The following is a 24,312-nucleotide window of genomic DNA, read 5'->3' as shown; positions in this document are numbered from 1 at the left end:
AACTGAAGCAAGTTTTGCAAGACTTTACAACGGTGAAAAGTCTGGAAACTAAGTTCTATTAGGTAAAGGTAAATGTTCTCCTCTTACATATGTGCTAGTCACTCCCAACTCTAGGGGGCAGTGCTCATCTTCGTTTCAAAGCCGAAGAGTGGGTGCTCTCAAAAGATGTCTCCATGGTCATGTGGCCGGCATGACTAAATGCCAAAGGTGCACAGAACACTGTTACCTTCCCACCAAAGGTGGTCCCTAATTGTCTACTTGCATTGTTATCTGCTTTCGAACTGCTAGGTTGGCAGAAGCTGGGACAAGTAATGGGTGCTCACTCCATTACATGGTGCTAGGGGATTCAAACCGCCAAACTGCCGACCTTTCTGATCGACAAGCTCAGTATCTTAGCCACCACGTCCCTTAAGTTTTATTAAGAAGCGGTTAAAGGATCTGAGAGTGTTTAGCCTGCAGGAGTTGAGATAGAATAGAGCTTTCAAATATCTGAAAGGTTGTTAGAGAAGAGGGACAAAATTTATTCCCTATTGCTCCAGGCTACAAGTTGCAAATACAAGGAAGTAAATTTAGGCTAGACATCAAGAAAAAAATCTCGTTTCTATGAGTTGTCAACCTGAGGAACAGGCTATACATGAAGTCAAGAGTTCTTTGCACAAGGTCTTGATACAGAGGCCAATCAATCTCTCAGACTCTTAGAAGGGCTTCAGCAGATTTGCACTGAACAGGAGTTTGGCTTAAGGGTCTCTAAGGCCCTTTCAATTCTATTGTTATATAATATGTTCCCTCAGTCATATTTTCTTAAGGCTAAACATTCATGGTTCCCTCATTTTTTTCCTCCTAGGAACTATTCTAGTTGGAATCATCAGAATGTGATGTCCAAAGCTGAAACAATATTTGGGAAGGATTCCAAAGAATGCAGAATATTTTGGAAGTATGGCTAATAATCATCATGGCAGTTTTGATACAGGTGGAAGACAATCTGTATTAAAATTACAATAAAAGGAAAGGTAGGAAACAGAGATTTATTTTTTTTAAATGCCGTAACAAACTCTCCTACAATTGATTAAAAAAAAACATTACATTTAACTGGTTGCTTTACACCAAAGCTTCTGCTGCCAAGGTTGTGGTAATCTCTGTGCTTTCAAACAATCTCAGCCTCAATCTCAATCTCTCTCTCTTTCAAACAATTAACCTAGTTAAGCTTCTGTTATTAAGAATATGCTTTTTAATTAGTTTTTTTCAATACAGTGAAACACAAGCTGATCCAGCCAATAGACAGTACATGTCTATTAGATGAAATTAACTTTTTGGGAGGTAATGACAGATTTTATTTTCCTGGGCTCCAAAATCACCGCAGATGGGGACTGCAGCCAAGAAATTAAAAGATGCTTGCTCCTGGGGAGGAAATTTATAGCAAATCTAGACAGCATACTAAAAAGAAGAAATATCATCCTGACAACAAAAGTGCATATAGTCAAGGTTATATGGTTTTCCCATCTGCAATGTATGGCTGTGAAAGTTGGACCACAAGAAAGGCTGAGCACCAAAAAATTGAGGCCTTTGAATTATGGTGCTGGAGAAGACTTCTGCAAGGAACCTTGGACTGCAAAGGTGATCAAACTGGTCAGTCCTAGAAGAGATCAACGCCAACTGCTCTTTAGAAGGCCAGATCCTGAAGATGAAACTCAAACCCATCTAATGAGAAGGAAGGACTCACTGGAGAAGAGCCTAATGCTGGGAAAGATTGAGGGCAAAAGAAGAAGGGGACGACAGAGGATGAGGTGGCTGGATGGAATCACCGAAGCAGTAGCCATGAGCTTAAATGGACTCTGGTAGATGATAGAGAACAAGAAGTCCTGGAGGAATGTTGTCCATGGGGTCGCGATGGGTTAGACACGACTTCACAACTAACAACAAAACTTTTTTCCTCAAAAGGTTCCAATCGCTTGTTGATTCCAACTTTGGAGTAATTACTTGCACATTAAAACAATGCAGGGAGTATTAATATAATGTCCTACAGAAGGACTCAGATTTGGAGAAATCAGACACCCAATATTTTTTTCCCATCTATTTTTAAGGCTATTATCTTTTGTTCATTGTGGATCAAACAGCCTCATCAGCACAGGCCTTTGTTCCTAATCTCAATGACACCAAAATGGAAGAGATAGTTCAAATAAAACTATGGCAGTCTTCTTCAACTTGATGAGCCCAAAGGATTACTTGGACAATATACTTCCTAGCCAATCAGATCATTTTTCTAGGACAGGGATGGGCAATAAGTAACTGCAGCATACAAATACCATAAATAGCACACTAAGATAATGCCAAAAAATACTCTTATGTTTTATACACCATAAACAGACTATATTTTCATTGCAGGCTAAATCTTTAATGAATTCAAGATGCTCAAATCCAGCACTCAATTCTCAGAAGCTAAACAAATGTGAGAGAATCATACTTCATCCACCACCCCAGAAAGCCAGGTCTCCTTAAATACTCCTGATTGTACAACCACTTACGTTGTTCCTGCTCCTGGTGTCTGGATTTTTGAAAACTCTGGGATCTCCTCTTTCTTCTTACGAAAGAAAAACCAGTAGGTCAGGAGACCAATGACAATGGAGAAGAGGAAGATGTCCATCATGCTGAAGGCAGTTGAAGCCTCTGGACTCTGTGCAGAAGAGGGTTCGTCTTTAGATGCTGCTGTCCCCATGGAGATGAAAACTAAATGGAAATAAAAAAAAGAACGTGTCAAATACATTGCTACAGCTTTGAATATCGGCAATCTGGAATCTTCTGGAGCCAAAAAAAAAGACCAAGATAAAAGAAGGAGGGGTTCAGTCTGAGAATGCCAGGAGATTATCCCAGATTATGTGGAATAAACCAGAGACGATTTCTTGAATAAAGCAGTCGTAGCTGCATACCCGGAAACCACAAAAATATATTTCATTTTGCACCCAGTGCTGGCTTGAAATTTGATAGGAACCATCAGCCTGATCACTCCTATAAGTTTCATAACGTTCCTATAAAAGGAGCTTGCCAGCAAAATGATCTCTAACCCAGAAGGAAGATAAATATTGCATACTGGTATATCCCCCCCCCCCCTCTCTCTCTAGCAGTACTGGAAGCAAAGTCATATTAACTTAAATTATTTTTCACCTGCCTTCCTTATAGACCAGTCCAAGTGTGCAACTAATAAAAGTGATACAACATACTTTAAACCCTGCCACTTCCCTAAGGCAAAAAGCTTATGTTCTTCTTAGCTCCTTTTGGAAAGACTAAGCATGCCAGAGGTGATGCAAAAGATGGAAAACCAATATGTGGCATCAATTCAGGCTGACATTCAAATCCACCCGCAATTACATTCACTGGAGATTTGGGACCTGTTGCTTTCTCTGAGCAAAACCTGCCTTGCAGGATTTTTACTGCAAAGAATATCTGGAAGGACGGGTAATATGTACACCATTTGAATCTCTGAAGAAAAGGTGAGACCTAAATCCAACAAATAATAAGATCCAACAATCAGAAGCTGCTGTTTCACGTTCAATACAGTTACTTTGAGTTCAACCTCTTCCTGAATTTTTAAAGTATCCTTAAGGTGAGATCCTGGCAAGCACACACCTGTAAACGTATTTTTGGCAACCATAAAGAAAGCATTGCTCTTCCAGATTTGATTTGTCAGTTGAGCCTGCTGCCATGTCCATTCCTTCTTAGCTTCCAAGATCAAAGGAAATTGGCCAGGTTCTGCTGTCTACTTAAATCGCATAATATAATTTTAAGAGTTTTATATAATGTGATATATGGCGATGGCAAAACATTGTGGCTTCTGAATAGAAGAAACAATGTTGTTTGTTTTTGCAGTTTAGAATGAGTGAAATGAATGTTTACAAATTTCAAGAGTTGTAATTAGATATATCGAAAACCAGGGTTTTTGTCTTAGGTTATAGTCTTCTGCCACATGTAACTCCTAACTAGTTATCGGCTAGTACCAATTGCAACATAGCAAAATGTGATTGATTTATAGCTTTGCAAGTGTGTGAACTCAGTCACAGTGATTAATAACCATGATTAAGTGGAGAAGAGAGGAGAGAGAAGGAGAGGAAAGGAAGGAAAGGGAAGTAGGGAAGGGAGAGAAGGAGAGGGGGAAGGAAAGGGGAGGGGAGAAGAAGGAAGGAGGGAAGGAGAAGGAAGCGGAGGGGGAGACATTTGCAGACATTTTATCAGCAGATTAGTTAATGTAGTCGTTACTTATAAAGCCCTTCATGGTATTGGACCTGGGTACTTGAGAGACCGCCTGCTGCCAATTACCTCCAATAGACCGATTAGATCCCACAGATTAGGCCTCCTCCGAATTCCATCCGCCGGCCAATGCCGACTGGCGATTACCCAGAGGAGGGCCTTCTCTGTGGCTGTTCCGACCCTCTGGAACGAGCTCCCCGTGGAGATTCGAACCCTCACCACCCTCCAGGCCTTCCACAAAGCCCTTAAAACCTGGCTGTTCCGACAGGCCTGGGGCTAAAGAGCTTTGCCCCCCTTCTCGAATGTTATGGTTGTTGTGTGTTTTTTAAATTTTGTACTGTTATGTTCGTCTTTTTATCCCCCTGTCTGTACCCCCTTCCCTGATTGAATTGTGAGCCGCCCTGAGTCCCCTTTGGGGAAAAGGGCGGCATATAAATGTAATAAATCTAATCTAATCTAATAGGAAGAAGAAAATCAAGCACCCAACAGTTCAGCCTTTACTTACATACAGTATATTCTCCAGTATTGCATCAATTTATGGTTGGAGGGCCCAAGATAACACTTGACTTTGTGTAGTGTGTTATATACACCAACCAGGTACAGACCCAGTGGAATGGATAGATCCGTGATGGTGAACCTATGGCACATGTGCACCCTCTCTAATGGCACACGAGTCGTCACCCCAGTTCAGCTCTGTCACGCATGTGCATGCGCCTCGCACAGGCCAGCTGGTATTCAGGTCTCTGCCATGCATGAGCGGGGGGCAGGGGCATGGGGTGTGTGCATGCGTAGGGGCAGGGTGTGTGGGGGTCACACATGCAAGTGGAAGGTGGAGCATGTGGGGGATGTCACATGCACATGCACAGGGGGCACATGCATGCACGGGGTCATGTGGGGAATCATGCATGCATGTATGGGTGTCATGGGTGCATGAGGGGGCGTGGCACATGAGCAGTGGGGCGCTTTGGACACTTGGTCTGGAAAAGGTTAAGCCATCACTGGGAAAGATGAATGACGAAACTCAAGTTGTAGGCGATGCGAAAGATGTGAGATGAGAAATTTTGGCAGATGAGTCACCTGAAGAGCTCCATCTCTGTCTTAAAACACGCCCATATTGATTATGCCACTTGACATATTTCCAGGGACAATAAACATATTTATAACACAGGACCTCATTTTCAGGCCACATAGATAATGCAAACAAATATTAACAACTTCACTTTCAGCCATTTCAACCTCCCTCTGCAAAAAATATCTCCATGACTTCACTCTGTTGCTGACCAGTTTCTTTGTCAACAATGATCAAGTCAAGAAAACTGGGGAATAGAACATTATATTTCTCCAGCATGATCTCCAAATCCTTCAGTGAAGCCTACAACATGGTAACCATAACAACACATGGTTGACAATAGTCACCAGGGTCCCCATGACAACCTTGAAAGAAAATCTAGCAAATCACCTCTGATAGTAAGAAGCTGCAATATACTGTATTTTGCCTTTAAAGGAGGATAAAAGGAGAAAGAAACCCTATCCGGATTTTGAAACCCGAGAGCTAAGCTACTAGATTGGTTAACACTACCTTGAAGTAGGAAACCATGCCAGCTTTTTAACCATCTGCAGCCTCTACCAACCCTACTCCATGACAGTAAACCACCTGCTGGCATAAATCTATGGCCTTCTTTCTCTTCTGTGGTCTGAGCTTGTGACAAAATGAGAATCTCAATAGGGAATCATGCTCATATCTGATAACAGCAAGTTCCGTACTTAGTTCTCTGTAAATAAATGCTATCTTTAAATTATTATCTACCAGTATTACATATACCTTATTATGCAACCATTGAGCAAGGTAACTGCAGGAATTAACTGCCCTTTGCTAAGGTTAAGGGTGAGAATACTAGCATTTACATTCCTCTGGAGCAGGGGTCTCCAACCTTGACAACTTTTAAGACTTCAACTCCCAGTAATCCCCAGCCAGCAAAGCTCTGGAGCAAGCATCAAGCTAGGTGGCAGAATGAGAGAATATACTGTTGTCTGGACAGTAGCCAAAAGTATCCATGACATATGAAAAGCAGCAGCAAAGGCTCTTGGGTGTCATTGGACAACCAGCAGAGCACCTCAAACATTAGGAATAAGTAATACAAATGAAAACAAACATTTCTGATCCCTGACTGGTTGCCAAGAATTTATTGTTCATCAACCTTTTGAAAGGAGAAAAAACATAGCAGTAGCAATAGCAATAGCAGTTAGACTTATATACCACTTCATAGGGCTTTCAGCCCTCTCTAAGCAGTTTACAGAGTCACCATATCGCCCCCACAGTCTGGGCCCTCATTTCACCCACCTCGGAAGGATGGAAGGCTGAGTCAACCTTGAGCCGGTGAGATTAGAACCGCTGAACTGCAGATAACAGTCAGCTGAAGTGGCCTGCAGTACTGCATCCTAACCACTACACCACCTCGGCTCTTTAGTTGCCCTCCCCCCCCCAAAAAAAATAATAACCCACCCACTTGCTTTTACGGCAGGTGATTCAAGGATGGATCTGGCATTTCCAGCCAAAAATCCTTGAGAACTAATTAAAAGATTTTTCTGAGATATTGGAGGAAACGCAGGGAAAGCCAAGCAGGGACAGTGAACGTTTAGTCAGGAATTGATGGACTACAACTCCTAGGTTTCTTGTTATCTGCCAGCTGGCTGAGGAGTGATCCAGCAATTCTGTTAGGCCAGTTAGGGTTAGGGTTACAAAGAATATTGTACTGGGCTAGATTATAGATTAACAAATAGCATTTTCTTAGTCTTGAAATTCCCCAAGTTCATTCTGAGAAAATATGGCAGTAAAGCAAAGTATACTGGCAGTGCAATTCTTGGTGGCAAATTCATTTTGGAAAGAAGGGATTATTTTAATTGAGCCCAAATAATATTAAAAAAGCATAGCTCTTGGTCACAAAAATATCACCCAACCTTTGGTTAGATGTTTATCAAAAATGTCCAGCTTCTTACCACTCAAACAATGTCCAGGGAGTTTTAGGGGTGTGGAAGATGTTTTCCAAGTGTTGAGGACAGAGCAATCTAGTTCAACCAACAACACGAGTAGCTCTACCAGTTCAAATCCTGACCTACTTTGCTAAGGCATTTTGATTGCTAGGGTGATTTTAATATCCAAATCAAGTTAACCATTTGCTGTTTCACAAAAGCAATATTCACGCAACACTCCAAATCACATCAATCAAAGGGCCGACAAGCCCATTTGAAACCATAGCAAGTTGGCCTTGTTTGAATCTGGTATCGGTCCCCCTCCTTAGCTTAATGCTTAGTGTAAATTGAGACCATAGTTAGTTGTGCAAACCTTCAACATGGATTTATACAGCACTCGGATTAAGCTGAATGTATAAGCACTACTAAAAAAAAAAAAAAAAACAGTATTGGTTCCAGGAAAGAATAGGGAAGCGGGCTTCTACAAGGCTGTTTTTTTTAACCTCCTGATTATAACCTCTGCTTGGCAACTCTGAAAAACTAAAGGCCCCGTCCACTTAAAAGATATTGCCCATTCTTTAGCCAAAAAGACTTCCTGTACGCAGAGGTGGGCTTCAAAAATTTTAGCAATGGGTTCTTTGCCCGGTTCCTGGGGGTGTGTTGCCATGGTGGTGGGGAGACACTTTTGCCCGCTCCAGGCTCGAGGCCCTCTGGAGGCCAGAAACAAGCTCATTTCCAGCCTTCACAAATTTCCGGTAGGCCCATTTTCCACTCTTCCCGAGCCACCGCGTGCCCTGCACTTACTGCATCCAAAACAGGCTGCATGGGGACTCCTGGGAGGTGTGGGGTGGGTGGGGCCAGCCAGGAGTGGGATTTGGGGATTCTCCGAGCTGCACAGAATCTTAGCTAGAGGTTCTCCCGAACCCCTGAGAACGCCCAGCAGCCCACTCCTCCCTGTACATGACTTAAACACTGGCAATATAAACAAGACATCTCTGGTAGCATGTTTAATGATCTAAACTATGCAAGTACAAACAGAAAAAAAAATGAATGGGAGTCAGGATGGATAGATTTAAATCAGATTTTTTTTTATTTTTATCAAATTTATTTTAATAAAATGCTTTTGGAGTAAAAATCTAAAGATAGCTTTCTATTTAAGATACATATAATAATTTGGTTTATTCAGCATGAAATGAAGCCTAGTTATGTAGCATGAGGCTGTATATTGTGCAATATTGGGACCTCAACAGCAGGTCAGAGGAGGAGGAACTGCGGGACAGAGATGACAGTTGCTCTCTCAAAATTATGATTGAAATCGAGTTGATTTAAATCAAGCCTTTTTACTAGTGGTTTAAATCATGATTTAAATCGACTTGATTTAAATCAAATCCAACCTGTTGGGAGTTCTTCAAAAGAGGATTATTTTTACTTTAATTTAAAAAAATTCAGCATTATATATTAAGGGGTCTAACTCTGGTCTACTTATCTATTAAGAATGTGGAAAGAATGAGTGTCCATTGGTAACCTATATGCAATGCTGGGGCAAGGAAATAGAACTCAGCCTATAGACCAAAATATATCTTTATTGTTGATCACCTATAATATAAGAATCCTGGCAGACCAGCTACTTTCCCTTGGGAACCAACAGATAAGGCTTAATTAATCTGCTCTGTGATGTTTTATTCCCTAGAGGCACTCCATATTGGAATGCCTCTTAACTCCCCTCCCCTTTAGCCAGTAATTCCACCGCATCCTTCTCATCACCACCAGATAGACTACTGTAATGAGCTCTGGGCAGAGTTACCATTTGGAAACTATAATTGGGCACTTCATTGGTCCATGGATTGATGAAAGAAGCAATTACAGACATAAAAACCTATACTGTGGGTGCTATACTTATTTCCAAAGAGCTTCTGAGTACAATTCAAAGGACTGGTTTTAACCTTGAAAATTATACCTACCAGTAGTTGAGTTCCTAAATACTACTGTTATCATCTTCCAGTACAAGTCATCTATCTAGTATATAGAGCAGGGGTGTCAAACTCAAGATCTGTGGGCCGGATCTGGTCCATGGGATGCTTAAATCTGGCCCGCGGGGCTGACCTGGAACCAGCCCGCAGGGTCTCCGGCAGCCAAAATGCAGGAGGCTGTCCAGGCTGAAAATGGGGTGAAGGGGTGGGGGATCACATGCCCCTCCATGCCCGGTTTTGGCCAGCAAAGTGCTGCAGGAGGCTGTTTACGGGGGCATCACGTGGCCCCTCTGCACTCGGCAAAGTGCTGCAGGAGGCTGTCCAGGCCGAAAATGGGGCATATTTTGGTCAGCATGGTAAGTGTCCATTCCCTCTCCCCCCACTCCCACCGGCCGGCCCACAGAAAACTACAATGCTCATCCGGCCCTCGAAGAAATCCAGTTTGACACCCCTGATATAGAGGAGACTGAGTGTTTCTATACACTACCTATCTATGTATAGATGAATCAGCAAGTTATAAAGATTACCCAAATTCATTTTTATCACTATCTCATTTTCACTTTAACAAGGTGTGGTACAGAACAAATAGCAATAACACTGGCGCTTACTTATATACTGCTTCATAGTGCTTCGCAGCTCTCCCTAAGTGGTTTACAGAGTCACCATATTGCCCCCAACAATCTGAGTTCTTATTTTACCGACCTCGGAAGGCTGAGTCAATCTTGAGCCGGTCAGGATTGAACTCTTGGCTGTGGGCAGAGTTTGCCTGCAATACTGCATTCCAACTACTGCACCGCCAAGGCTCAGGAACAAATAAACCATTGGAATTACAAATACATAAATAGAGATTACAAAGCTTGTAAGATGTAATTACAGTGACTGATACATATCAGCTTTGGTGGTGGAGCGCCCACACTCTTTGGGCGACTTCAATTTGCAAGCCTCCAGAGGGCTTGGTGGGAGCTCATGTCCTCTATGATGACAGTGGCTTGTCTTAAGATTATCTCGGTTCTGATGCACATTTCCAAGGCACCCTCTCATTTCGGTCTGAGCAGTTATTGAATGAGCTTGGAGATGGAGGAATTTCCCTGGTTCCTTTGCCATAGTCAGATCATACCCTAGACTGATTTATGACAATGGCCTCCCAGGACCTCTGTAAGGCAATGGAAACAATTCAGGCAGTCTCTCTCAAGCCCCTAATGGACTTTCAGAGGGTATGTGGGGATCTTCCCAGCTCTCTTGACAGAAGGTTCTGTTCAGCAGCCAATAAGCAGCCGGTAGCTGGAAGCCAGCCAAGCCTACTGCTGCTCCAAAGCGGGACTCTTTCTGGAGCCCATCCCAGAGGGCACCGTGGCTTTCTAAAACCCTTCAGGAGCTGACGTGCCAGAAACAACAATGGAGCATCAGTGGAGGAAGTCTAGCAGCAAACCTGACTGAGCTCATGTATTTGCCTATGTTTAGTCTACATGTGACAGTAGGAGAGGCAAAGTGTGCATACTGTATGCGATATCTATTGTCCAGTAGCCCTGTTGGGAAGGAAACAATCCCGTAAAGCCCCAGCTGTTGTGTTCAGTTTGCACAACATTTTGATAAAATTCTGCGATTCAGTGCAATGCGAACAGAGTCTTTAATGGTGACTGGGGCATCATTTTGCCTTCTTTCTTCTCAGCTACTCCTATGTGGATACTGCACGGTTCTTCTCTCCCCTATTGGCCGTCTGTCAATTGAGAGTGAGGTGTCTTCTGTACACAGTCTATATGGAGTTGCCTTTCAAGACTTACTCAGAAGCTACAATTATTGCTGCCTCCAAATGTTATATTGCAGTTTGGGACTTTAAAAATGCTTCAGCCTATTTTGCCCCCTCCCTACATATGTCCATCAAATCATCCTCCTTACTCTCTATTACACCATTACACATGCATAACACCTGAGTGGAGGCCCTGTTGTTGTTGTTGTTAGTTATGAAGTCATGTCCGACCCATCCTGACCCCATGGATAACATTCCTCCTGGCCTTCCTGTCCTCTGCCATCTTCTGGAGTCCATTTAAGCTCATGCTACAGCTTCGGTGACTCCATCCAGCCACCTCATTCTCTGTTGTCCCCTTCTTCTTTTGTCCTCAATCGTTCCCAACTTTAGGCTCTTCTCCAGTGAGTCCTTCCTTCACATTAGGTGGCCAAAATATTTGAATTTCCTCTTCAGGATCTGGCCTTCTAAAGAGCAGTCAGGGTTGATCTCCTCTAGGACTGACCGGTTTGATCGCCTTGCTGTCCAAGAGACTCACAGGAGTCTTCTCCAGCACCATAGTTCAAAGGCCTCAATTCTTTGGTGCTCAGCCTTTCTTATGGTCCAACTTTCACAACCATACATTGCAACTGGGAAGCCCTGTACTGGATGCTAATCTATGCATTATTTTCCATGTAAAATTTAAGGAGCTGGTTACCAACTTGTTAGGGTTTTTCTTAATATGGTGCAGGACAGATACACAAGCTGTTTGTTGTCATTGTTTATTGTACAAAGGTAAACTCCTTTAAGATCACTATTCTATTTCTAATCTTATCTATGATTTTCCCTATTTCTATCGTCTTATTCCTACACCAGCATTCCTACATTTATTTATTCTTTCTTCTTTCTTCTTTAAATCCCAGAGTTATGTGATCATCTTTTGAGACCTTCTGACAAGCAAAGTCATGGGGAAATCAGATTCACTTAACAACTGTGCTACTCATTTAACAACTGCACTGATTTACTTAACCAATAGAGCAAGAAAAGTCATAAAATGGGGCAAAAACTCACTTAAAAAAATTCTCACTATGACATAAATTCTGGGTTCAATTGTGGTCGTAAGTTGAAGACTACTGAGGTACTGCACCCTAACCACTGCGCCACCCCTTGAGCCGAGGTGGCGCAGTAGTTAGGGTGCAGTACTGCAGGCCACTTCAGCTGACTGTTATCTGCAGTTCAGCGGTTCTAATCTCACCGGCTCAGGGTTGACTCAGCCTTCCATCCTTCCGAGGTGGGTGAAATGAGGACCCAGACTGTGGGGGCGATATGCTGACTCTGTAAACCACTTAGAGAGGGCTGAAAGCCCTATGAAGCAGTATATAAGTCTAACTGCTATTGCTATTGCTACCTGTACATAAATAATATTCTGGAGAAAACTCAAAATGTTGATTTTACTTATTTATTTAAAAGACTTGCCGTATTTTTCAGACTACAAGACGCACTAAGATTTTGAAGAGATAATTTTTTTTAAAAAGGTTTTGCATTCTGCAGACCTCCCAAACGTCTGCACACCTCATTTGTTGTGAAAAACGGTGCATGCAGAGAGTTTGAGAGGCCTGCAAAGTGCTCCTGGGGGATGGGGAGGGGAGGGCAGAAATGAGCAAAAATCGGCCCGTTTTTCACAAAAACAGACCTGTGTTTTGCCAAAAAAAGGGGCATGCGTAGCCTTTAGGAGGATTGTAGAGTGCTCCTGAGGGGCGGGGGCGGGGAGACCAAAAAATGCCCTCTTTTTCATGAAAAAACAGTCCGTTTTTTGCTTTATTTTGTCCTCCCCAGCCGCCAGGAGCACTTTGCAGGCCTCCCAAATCCTCTGTACGTCCTTTTTTGTGAAGGGGACGGAGTTTCAGGACAGAGTTTCAGGAGACCAAAAATGCTGTATCCAGTGTATAAGACGCACCCAAATTTTCACCCTCTTTTGGGGGGGGGGGGGAAGGTATGTCTTATACTCCAAAAAATACGGTACATGGCCATTTATCCCAGAGTCACCTTGAGGTGAGATGGGTAGCAAATAAATTTAATATTTTTTAAAAAAAAAACAAATAGATGGCTAACAATAGTATTAAAAAAATGTGTCCTATAAAGCACTGCATGGCATGGCAGTGGGTACCTACCTGTAAGACCACCTCTATCAAGTGGTTCCTACCTATCATTTATCACTATGCTGATGGTCCTTCGCCAATCAGAGATTTTGGTAAAAAAGTCAATGTTTCTCATTGATAGTTTCTATCCGTTGGAACAGCCTCTCTCTGCAGATTCAGAGATGACCTTAGTTTGTGGTTTTAAGGAAAGCCTTGAAAAGAGAGCTATTCGGAAGGACATTTGATAGTTGTGGAATGCCTTTTAACAACATTTCAACCTTTGGGCTGAAGTTTGATTTTCTTGGCTATTAATTTTTGTACAGTTTGTTGATTTACTGGAGTTATGTTGTATTTATTCAAATTATACACCGCCAGGTACTTGTGATATGTGGTGGTAAATAGGATGTAAATAAGGAAGCCAAAATCAAGTTAAAGGAAAAAGCAAAGGTTCCTCTCACACATATGTGCTAGCCATTCCTGACTCTAGGGGTCAGTGCTCATCCCCATTTCAAAGCCGAAGAGCCAGCGCTGTCCAAAGATGTCTCCATGGTCATGTGGCCAGCATGACTAAATGCCGAAGATGCACAGAACGCTGCTACCTTTCCACCAAAGGTGGTTCCTATTTTTCTACTTGCATTTTTTACATGCTTTCGAACTGCTGGGTTGGCAGAAGCTGGGACAAGTAACGGGAGCTCACTCTGTTACACAACGCTAGGGATTCGAACCGCCAAACTGCCGACCTTTCTGATCAACAAGCTCAGAGTCTTAGCTACTGAGCCACCGCGTCCCTCCTAAAAAATCAACTTACAGCTTAGCGAATTGTGTGAATCTGGTTTCTTTGTTCAGCTACTTTCTCCAAGACGGGTGCCGTGATCCAATTCATCGTCTGAAGGAATCAGTTTTGCCAACCAGCTGGCCAACAGAAATCACAATATCCTGTGCTAGTCACATGGCAAGACTGAGTGCTACAGTAAGGAAATCCTTCCCATACTGTTATTTGGAGGAAGGCAGTTTTTAATACAGCATGCAAGGAACCCTCCCTCTTACAACATTGTCTTTTCTTTGAAGATTAAGCTTAGTTCCCACTTCAAATGACTTTCTGGGCCAAGTACCTTACACAACAGGATTAAATGCTGGCTCTTCTGCCTATTTGCACAGCAAACAGTGGAGTTGTAGGGGGGGGGGAGTAATTTTGGTTTTAAAAATGATGAGCAATGAGGAAAACATGGTGCAATGGTCTCCAGCAAGCTGACTTGACAGGAAGAAGGGCTCACGTTGTCTCTAATTCTAGTGACATTTAACACACTGCCATAGATAAGACCTTTGCCCAAGGGTCCCTGGATAATGTCTGTAGACTTTCCTTAGCTTCTTTGTAAGCAGTAATTAAAAAAAAAAAAAAAGAAGGAGGGAACAAACTCAAGTAACCCCTTTTTAAAATGAGTACTACTGATCTCTGCAATTATTTCTTAGTGCAAGTGTGGGAAATTCCTCACCAGGGAATGTTGGAGACTGTACTTTAATTAACTGAAGAGCCTATTTGCCTACAGTTTAGTGAAATGAAAATGATACAATAGTTAGGTAAGGTCCGACATGCCAGCTGAAGGATTATCAAGACATGCTATGATTACACTAAGACAGAGATGGTGAATCTTTTTGGCACCAAGTGCCCAAACCATAACACACACGCATGCGTATCAGCCAGTTGGTCTTTCCACGAGCTGGAGTGCCAGAAACCCAAAGACCAGGTGGCTGGTGCACATGCCAGAAACCAGTGCACGTGCCCACAGAGAGAGCTCTGTGTGCCACCTCTGGCATGCGTGCTATAGGTTTGCCATCACAGCACTAAGATCTTCATTTGCACCACACACCTAATTTAATTAATGAGAGCACTTTTTGGGGGGGAGGGGCAAAGTACATAGAACCCAAAAGGCCAAGTGCTTATTTCGGGGATCAAAAGAAAATAAGATACACATAGGTAAAGGTAAAGGTTCCCCTTGCACATAGGTGCTAGTCATTCCCAACTCTAGGGGGCAGTGCTCATCTCCGTTTCAAAGCCGAAGAGCCATCCTGCCCAAAGACGTCTCCATGGTCATGTGGCCGGCATGACTAAACGCCAAAAGCACACAGAGCACTGTTACCTTCCCACCAAAGTGGGAAGTGGTTCCTATTTTTCTACTTGCATTTTTACAGGCTTTCAAACTGCTAGGTTGGCAGAAGCTGGTACAAGTAACGGGAGCTCACTCCATTACATGGCACTAGGGATCCAAACCGCCGAACTGCCAACCTTTCTGATCGACAAGCCCAGCGTCTTAGCCACTGAGCCCCTAAAATACGTACATACATAGCTACAAAAACAAATATAAAACTAAAGTTCCCTCTAACCAAGCTTGGCAACATTGCACAAAACTCAGACACTAGGCCTTTATTCAACCAATTTAAGCATATTTTACAAACCAAGGCTTACTGTCACTCAGAAATAAAGTTGACGTTAAGACCTGATGCAAGTTGTTGAAATACAGGTTATCCTCAACTTACAATCATAACAGAGTCTGCCCATTACAAGTTGTGACAAAGTGGATCATCATATAACAGACCTGACTTTACTACCTTTATTGCAACAGTCATTAAGCAAATCATTATGGTCATTAAGTGAATTTGCAGTTATTAAGGAGGTTTGCTGGTCACTATAGGGTCTTTTGGGCAAAACCATAATCATGCATACATGATTGTTGAAAACTACAAACAGCCGTAAATGCAGGCTGGTAGCTGAGCCCTTGAAATACAGTCACAACACAAGAGGGTGGGGGACGGGGCACTGTAACTTTGGAACAGGGTTGTAAATATTGTTTTGGGGTGGGGGTAACTGTTGTGAGTAGTAAGTCAAGGACTACCTATAACATTACTCCAGAGCTCTTAAATCAGAACAGAAACTGTGAAGGACATGGTGCAGCCATGGGTTTCATTCTTTATAATGAGCAGTTATCATCTTGCTCAAATTCTCATTTTCTTGTAGAAATGGGAATAAAGGATTCCCTAAATCCTTTATTCTGCACTAATGCAGGCTTTTTCCAACCTGTTGCATCTACCAACAGTTACAGCCTACAAAGATATAGATATCAGGGTAGTTTAATAAGGCAGAATTTGCTCAATCAAACAGCAAACCAGTCACAATTATTTGAGTTCAATACAACACTATCACCCAAACAGCTCTCATCAGTATAAAGTTTGAAACAAAATACTAGATGATCTTAACTACTCACTTTCTGGTCTGCACAAGGAATCAGAGTAGTCAAAACTGTGTCGGATTGTTTGTGATTCATCGATGCTATGGAACTTATCCAGTTAACATAGGGTGTATTATATTAATAAATTTAGTGCTCTGTTAACAAAACTCGGGTTGACGTTGACGTCCCTAAAGAGGCCAATCATCTCCATGAGCCTGACCAGCCAGGGAGCTAGAGTATTTCATAAGCAAAATCATAAAGCACTAAAGTCTTCCCAGACTTCCACTCTAGGAAGCAATTCCAATGCATACACTCCCAAGGGTTCAAGCTCAGGAATGCTTGGAAACAAAGAGACAGGTGGAATTCCACAGCCCATTCCCAATATTCAATAGGGTCACTGCAAATCGCACTGCACTGCACACTGCAAATCACAACATATTCATATTGCTGACTAAGCAGGGCGTAAGTGAACATCATCTGGGGGGAAAGAATAAATACTCTAAATATCATTCCACCAAGGTAAAGGTAAAGGTTCCCCTCGCACATATGTGCTAACCATTCCTGACTTTAGGGGTCAGTGCTCATCTCCATTTCAAAGCCGAAGAGCCATCACTGTCCAAAGACGTCTCCGTGGTCATGTGGCCGGCATGACTAAACGCCGAATGCGCACGGAATGCTGTTACCTTCCCACCGAAGGTGTTCCTATTTTTCTACTTGTATTTTTACATGCTTTCGAACTGCTAGGTTGGCAGAAGCTGGGACAAGTAACGGGAGCTCACTCCATTATGCGGCGCTAGGGATTCAAACCACAGAACTACTAACCTTTCTGATCGACAAGCTCAGCGTCTTAGCCACTGAGCCACCGTGTCCCTCATTTCACCAAAGCCGCAATCAATTACAGCTGCCTAAAAGTAATCTTGACAATTTGATTATAAGCAAGGAGCCTCAAAATCAGCTTCGATTTAGATCAGCTGGAAACTCATTCCTAGGGCCAGAATGGGACAGAAGGAAAAAAAATAATCTTATGTAAATTCATCTTGGAAGGATCTACATGAAACAGAGCTTCTCCAAAAGGCAACACTTTTGTAAAAATAATACCTTGGGAAGCTAAGCATAAACCTGAGAAAAATAATGACTTAATACAGCAGAAAAACAATACTGGTAATTTGCAGACTACTTTGGAATTAACCTGAGCAGGGAAATTCAGACTGTCAGATTATCTAATAGTGGCTAGTTTCATATGACACACTAAATCAAACCCAAGCAAATAATGTTATGGCATACTTATCCGTTGCCAAAGACATGATTCACATCTCAAATTCATATGGCTAAGAACAACCAAGCTTGGAGAGCACCAAGAGCTCCCTAGTTCAACCCTCAGATATTGGCCTTGAATTGTGTAGCCATAATCTGCTAGGCTATTCGAATTAGATAAACTGTTCACTCATTCGTCATTTTTTCACCTCCAAAAGGAATGGAGGCACAGAAGACCCAACTATCTTTTACCCTGCAATGGTGGCTCCAATTAGGTCACCATTCTATGTCTGAATTGCTTAATAGTTAAAGACAAAGAATGGAAAACAAGCTACTCGAAAAATGATTGGGATATTTAAAGTCAGCAACAAAGGTGGAGGGAGATTTTGCTGATTCACTGCATCATATGCAAAGCAACTGCTCCCATGCTAATTTAAAGTGAGCATCAGTTGAGCCTTAAAATTCAATTCCTGGGACATTATTCTGGAACTTGGTCCCACGAGGATCAATGTCAATTATATCAGTCTGGGATAAAATAACTTAAGCAAACTGACAGTAGTCCTGCTAACTTAGCCAATATTTCCAGTTTACAGGCTCATGCCACATGAACATTGTCCATATCTAAAGAGAAAAATGGACAAATTTATTTGCCAGGAAAATTCTGCCACTGTCATCTACCACAGATCACTAGAAGAGGGACTTTATCAAATGGAATCTTTGGTACTCTGAGTGGGTGAGTTATTTCATTATCCAATTAAGTAATATCATCAGTGGAGCAAGTATGGGGTTTGCTCCCTATTTATATGCAGTTTCCTCTGCTGATGAGGATATCCAGGAAGGGTAATATGTTGTTTTCGTCTTTCCTTGTGAATTATATTCCTTTGAAGATGTTGATCATTTCATGTGTCATCTCTTGTTTTTTATTATGATGGTGTCATCTACATACCAGATCCATATTTTTGGTTGTATGTATGGTGATGCTATAATTTCTAGATGCAGCATTAAATCTCTGCTGTTAATCCCGTAGTGATCCCATGGGTGTTCTTCTGATTTGCTCGTAGACTGAAAATAACAACCCTGTTTCACTGAAAATAAGACCTCCCTGGATAATAAGCCCAATCATGCTTTTGAGCGCATGCACTAAAATAAGCCCTCCCCCGAAAATAAGCCCCCTCTGAAAATATGGCAACACAGCAGCAGCCATGAGGTGACCACGCTGGCTGCCCCCTGCACCTCAAAAATAAAAAGACCTCCCCAAAAATATCGCCAAGGGCTTATTTCAGGCGTCAAAAGAAAATAAGATCCTGTCTTATTTTTGGGGAAACACGGTAGTGAGGCAGGGTTCATGAAGTCCATAATTCTGGGTATTTCAATCTTTGTGTACATGTAGTTCTTGACCTACAACAGTTAGAACAAAATCGAAAGATGAGATTCATGACCATTTTTCACAGTTATGAGCTCTGCAGCATCCACATAGTCATGTAATCAAAATTCAGATGCTTGGCAACTGGTTCATGACCATTGCTGTGTCCCAAGGTCATGTGATCACCTTTTGTGACCTTCCAATCAAAATCAAACAAAATCAATGGAGAATTCAGATTCCCTTAACAACTGGATTACTAACTTATCAACGACTGTGGCAAGAAAGGTCGTAAAATGGGGCAAAATGCCCTTAACAAATGTCCCACCTAACAACAGAAATGTTGGGCTCAATTGTGGTTGTAAGTAGAAGACTACCGGTATTTGGCTAAGTCGTGCGTGTTGCATAATGCTGCTGCCCTGAAATTCAGAAAAATCATAGCAAGTTCAATGATCAGAGCAAAGATGATCAAGGCACTAGAAAAGCAAACTTTATGAAGAGAGATGGGCCTTGAGAAAAGCTATCAAAGGAGAGAAATGACAGCACTCTTCAAATACTGAAAGAATGCCACAAAGGAAAAATTAAAACTTATTGTCTTTCCTTCCAGAGTGCAAGAGGGGAAAAATGGATTTAAGTTACAAGTAAAGAGACTCTTGAACATCTAAAGAAAGATCCTACCAGTAAATGTAATCTGACAGTGGAACCAATCCTCTAGAGCAGTGTTTCTCAAACTCAGGGTCTTTTAAAACGCAGAAAGAATATAATGTTAGCGTATTTGATCAAAGTTAAAATAGATATATTATCTTTGGAAACCCTAAATCAACTTTTGTTGACATCAAGACTGAAATGACAAGGCTTTATGGATTTATTTATAGATGAGACACAGGATATGTGAAGAAGAGATCATTTGTTATATTTCAAAACAACACTTTTAAATATGAGGGAAGCTTTTCTCAACAGGTTTCAGGAATTCAGAAACAGCAAAGCGACGTTAGCCTTTGTTTAAAAACCTCTTAGTGCTACTGTAACAGAATTAATTTTTCTCCCTTTAATATTGACATTGGCAACTTTGAAATGCAATTGCTGAATTTAAAAAACAAAGAATTGTGGAGCTCGAAATTTGAACGTCTTTGTGCTCAAATACTGGAGAAAAACAAATGTGAACTTAGTTCACAGCACAAGTGGTCTGCTTTGAAAGACCTGGAGAAGGAAGATATGTTGATTTTTAACACCTGTAATAGTATTCCTGACTCATATAATCAACTCAAAAAATTAGTGTTTGCTGTTCTTTCCTTATTCAGGTCTACATATTTATGCGAGCAATCATTTTCAAGCATGAACCTTATCAAGAGTAAATTGAGAAGACGTCTTATTGATGAGAACCTGGAATCGTGCCTAAAATTAAAAACAACAACATACTGACTTACCCAAACTTTCCAAGGAGATACAAGGCCATTGTTCACATTAGTGTTTGTCAGTCATTGTCATGATTTAATTTTATGAATATTGTAAGGTAAATTGTAAGTAATTTAATTTTATCAATAAATAATATCATTATTAAGTATGATATCAAGTTTTATTCAACGTACCTATAGTTTAAGACTTAAAACTTTAAGTAAAGTTTATTAAGTTAATTTTAGGGAACATTGTGGAGTGAAAGAAGATGTAGTGTCGCGGATTGAGAAAGGTATGTTGAGATGGTTTGGACATATAGAGAGGATGAACGAAAGGAGATAGACGAAACAAGTATACAAGACAAGTGTGTATGGGAGAGTTGGAAGGGATCAACCTCCGCGGACGTACCTCAATCAGATTGAGGACATTTTTAGCAAAGGCCAGTTTAAGAATACCCTAATTAAGTTAATAACAATGTACCTACCTATATAGTTTAAGTTTAAAAAATTTGGCTCTCAAAAGAAATTTCAATCGTTGTACTGTTGATATTTGGCTCTGTTGACTAATGAGTTTGCCGACCACTATTCTAAGCCTACTAGAAAAAGCCTGACTTAGCATGACAGGAGTCTCTCTCGCTCCCTCATTATCATCCTGGATCTCTCCAAGCTCTTTCTAAAAGGAATCTAATGAAATCCTGCCACCTTGCACTTGTGGCAGGATTTCACTTCATCACGTCATTAGCTGAACTTTTGTCCCAAAAAGAGGAGGTAATGAGGGGAGAAAGAGACAGAGAAAGAACATAGCACACTATTCGATTTCAGAAGGCAAACAAGTGTTTCTATCCTCTTTTTTTTTAAGACACCTAGCCAACCAGATGTCAGAGATTCTTTCAACTCCTCATTCCAGGGACAAATTCAACAAATTCTGGGACAGAAGCCAATTTTAACTGCAAACAGTGAAGAGTCACTTTTTGGCCTAGAAAAGTTACACTAACGCTCACAGCCCATATCAATAGGAGTATATATTTGATTCAAGTGTGGGTACAGTTCAAACATGTGGGATCCACTCTTTAGGAAAAGTCCTAAGAGGAACCACTTTCAGGCAAAAAGACAGGAGATATTTTTAACGTAAGGTCAGGAATATGTTTTATGTATCTGAACTAAAGGAAATAATAAGCATTTTACACAGAAATCTCAAAGAGACAGAGAGAAATGAATATATTTATTCATTTTAGTATTGTGGGACATTTGACATGATTAAATCTCTGTTGGTCAAAAACTCAGAGCAGTTAGAAGATGCCTTAAAGTTCACCTAGTCCAACCCCTCTGAATTATTGCTATAAATTTCAAATCTCCATCAAGATTTTCTGAATTACTTTTTTGCCTTCTCTGGCCTAAATGAGCAGGCCAGCTTTGCCATCATGACAAGAAAAACTATTATAAGGGAGTGGTTTCTAATTTAACACAACCAATAATGCCCCCAAAGTCAGTAGGAGGCACTACTCAATCTCTAAGCAATACCATAACAAGGAGCCAATCTCTAAGTATATACTTGAGGTTGTATTTTGTTCTGTACTGCACTTAAAAACATTTTAAAGTCATGCATTACATAACAAGGGAAACTGCTGCCAAGTATCATGAAAGGTCATTTTAATTTTCCACCTGTCACAATCAAAGACTAGGATATATTGAAGCTCAAAGACAACTTTGGAGAAGATGAACAAAATATTTTGAAGAGATAATTATTCAGTGGGGTTCATTAATCCAGAAAAATGTGTCTATCATTGAAGAAAACCTTGGAGAAGGACTTGAAGGGAATATCCAGAAGCCGTTACGGAAACAACAAGAGAAGAAGTATGTTTTAACTGGTGTTTAAGGCCTGGGAAAGGAGTTAACATTAGGAAAATACTGAGGCTGGCTCATCCCTGATTCAGTGGGGCTGAATATATGAGGGAGGAGAGATGCATACTCAGACTCTATTACTGTGGCCTGTAAAATATATATCTAGTCTTCCTGGGGAGTCAGTTTCTTAATCAGATCTATCTCCTAGGGCTGACAGTCATATCTATTATTTATATATCAAATTTCTTAATATTGCATGAGTGAAAGATAGAACCAGATTTGCCAAACTAAAGACCAGGTGTATTCGGGGGGGAAGAACAAATGGAAACAGGTTCTATATTACACCTGAAGACTATTCCCACCCAAGGAAAACCCAAGATCTTTTTGAACCCGAATACTATTTTTAGAAGGCGGGTCAGAACATGGAAAAAGGGGTATAAGGATTACAAATGTCAGCTAACAGCGCATCTACACTCTGAATCGGCCCAGCTATATATTTTAAAGATGTGCAAAGATCGAGATTTGAAGACAAAAAGGGATCTTGTAAAACCCAGCAACTCTTTTTAAGACACATTTAAGAACTTGCCAACAAAAGCTATGTGTGCATACCCACCTTCCATTTCATTTTTTTTTTCAAATCATGTTATGGAATTCAGTTCAGTCTATATTCCTACTAAATGACAGGGTTAGTCTTTAATTTCTGGAAAAAAAATGTATCCCTTTCAGGTATTTAACTGACAATAATTAAAACAGAGCACTTGCTACATATTAATTTCTAAGAAGTTAATCTGTTAAAAATTGCCACTGTAAGGTATTCTTGACACACATACCTCAGGCTTACTCAAAAGGCATCAGAAGTCCAACACCTATGACAATTCAACTATCAATGTATATTCAAGGGCCACCTCCAGTATCCTGATTCTAATTCCTTCACTTGCTAAACAAAACAAAACATTTCCTGCCGGCTTCCATTAGCAAGTCAACAGAAGACTCTTTTCAAATTAAGCCTCCTTCTGCTGCATTTAAAAAACTCAACAGAAACTGATTTACAAGGCACCAAAATTGTGAGACACAATATCACAATTCAGATTTTCTCAGCTGAATACATTCCCCTTAAACAAAAGTTCTAATTCCATCTGAAAAAAATGGAAAGGTCTCAGCCTGGCTGGCATTCAGAGTTCATTCTGAACCACAAAACGTTTTAAAGGAAGAAAAAACTAAAGCATCCAAAAGAGATGTTTACGTCAATATTATGGATAAAAGACTTTGAGTTCATCTTCTTTTTACTTATCATGACAAGGAACCAGCATGGACCCCATCCACTCTTTCCCAATGAAACATGATGCTTTGTTTTTATAGCTCTCCTAACACCATCTCTTTTAATAAATAAAATTGTAGAATTTGACTTTTTAAAGAACCCATCCAAGGGTGCCAAGCAAGCGCCTGGCTGAAAGGCAAGAACTGAACCTTTCTCGCATAGGAAACCTCAGTATTCCCTAGGCCCAGAAGAACCCGGGATGCCACACACGATGCCACCTTGCTTATTTTGCAACCTCTCGTTATCGTAGGATCTAAGACTCTCAACTTTTTCCAACTTCCCTCTCCTAAGACCGGTCCCTTCCTCTTCTTAAAGCAAGAACCCAGAAATCTGGCCTCTGCATTGCCCTCCGTTTAAAGCAAGCCAAAGGAACCCAGGAGAATCCCAGCCCCAGTTCTTCCCTTCGACATTGGGCATTGGGGGATTCCCCCACCCCAGCCTGCAATCTATCGCCCCAAACTTACTCACCCACCAACGGCCCCAAGTGGAAGGAAAACGATGGCCAATTGCAGCGGCGACAGCAGGAGCGGCAGCTCTCCTCCCGAAAGCCCAGACAGAAAGAAGGGGTGGAGAATGGACTCTACCACTTAGCAACGTAGGGGGGGGAGGAAGGACTAAGAACGTATCCCGGCCAAACTCCTCCCTCTCCAAAGGCTGGCTTTTTAATATATCCTGCGCCAGATCCAACCCAGCGGTTCCATTCTGCTTCCGTTCCCGGGAAGACTAATCTTCCCAGCGCCTCTCAGTTAACCTCCCCACGCAGGCGAGGAATGGTAGGGCCTTCCCGGCTCCAAGCTGAATGGAAGACGCGTATGTTAAAGGTCCAAGGCAGGATCAAGATTAAGGGTTGGGTTAGACTAGCGTTGCTTCGCAACTGGTA

The 24,312-nt window shown here is 41.5% G+C and overlaps 1 protein-coding gene across 1 annotated transcript in view; it reads right to left on the bottom strand.

The window, feature by feature from the left end:
- The window catches only part of LOC116508529 (NADPH--cytochrome P450 reductase), a 65,927-nt gene extending 41,924 nt beyond the window's left edge, over nucleotides 1-24,003 (bottom strand). The window contains exons 1-2 of the mRNA XM_032217180.1: nucleotides 23,901-24,003; nucleotides 2,523-2,724 (exon numbers count right to left, since the gene is read on the bottom strand). Of these exons, the coding sequence (XP_032073071.1) occupies nucleotides 2,523-2,713 (191 nt within the window). The 5' untranslated portion in view covers nucleotides 2,714-2,724; nucleotides 23,901-24,003. The remainder of the gene's footprint in view (nucleotides 1-2,522; nucleotides 2,725-23,900) is intronic.
- Between the last annotated feature and the right edge of the window lie 309 nt (nucleotides 24,004-24,312).

This window comes from Thamnophis elegans, chromosome 4 (genome assembly GCF_009769535.1).
Source record: "Thamnophis elegans isolate rThaEle1 chromosome 4, rThaEle1.pri, whole genome shotgun sequence".
NCBI lineage: Eukaryota > Metazoa > Chordata > Lepidosauria > Squamata > Colubridae > Thamnophis > Thamnophis elegans.
This window is presented reverse-complemented; position numbering and strand designations above follow the sequence as displayed.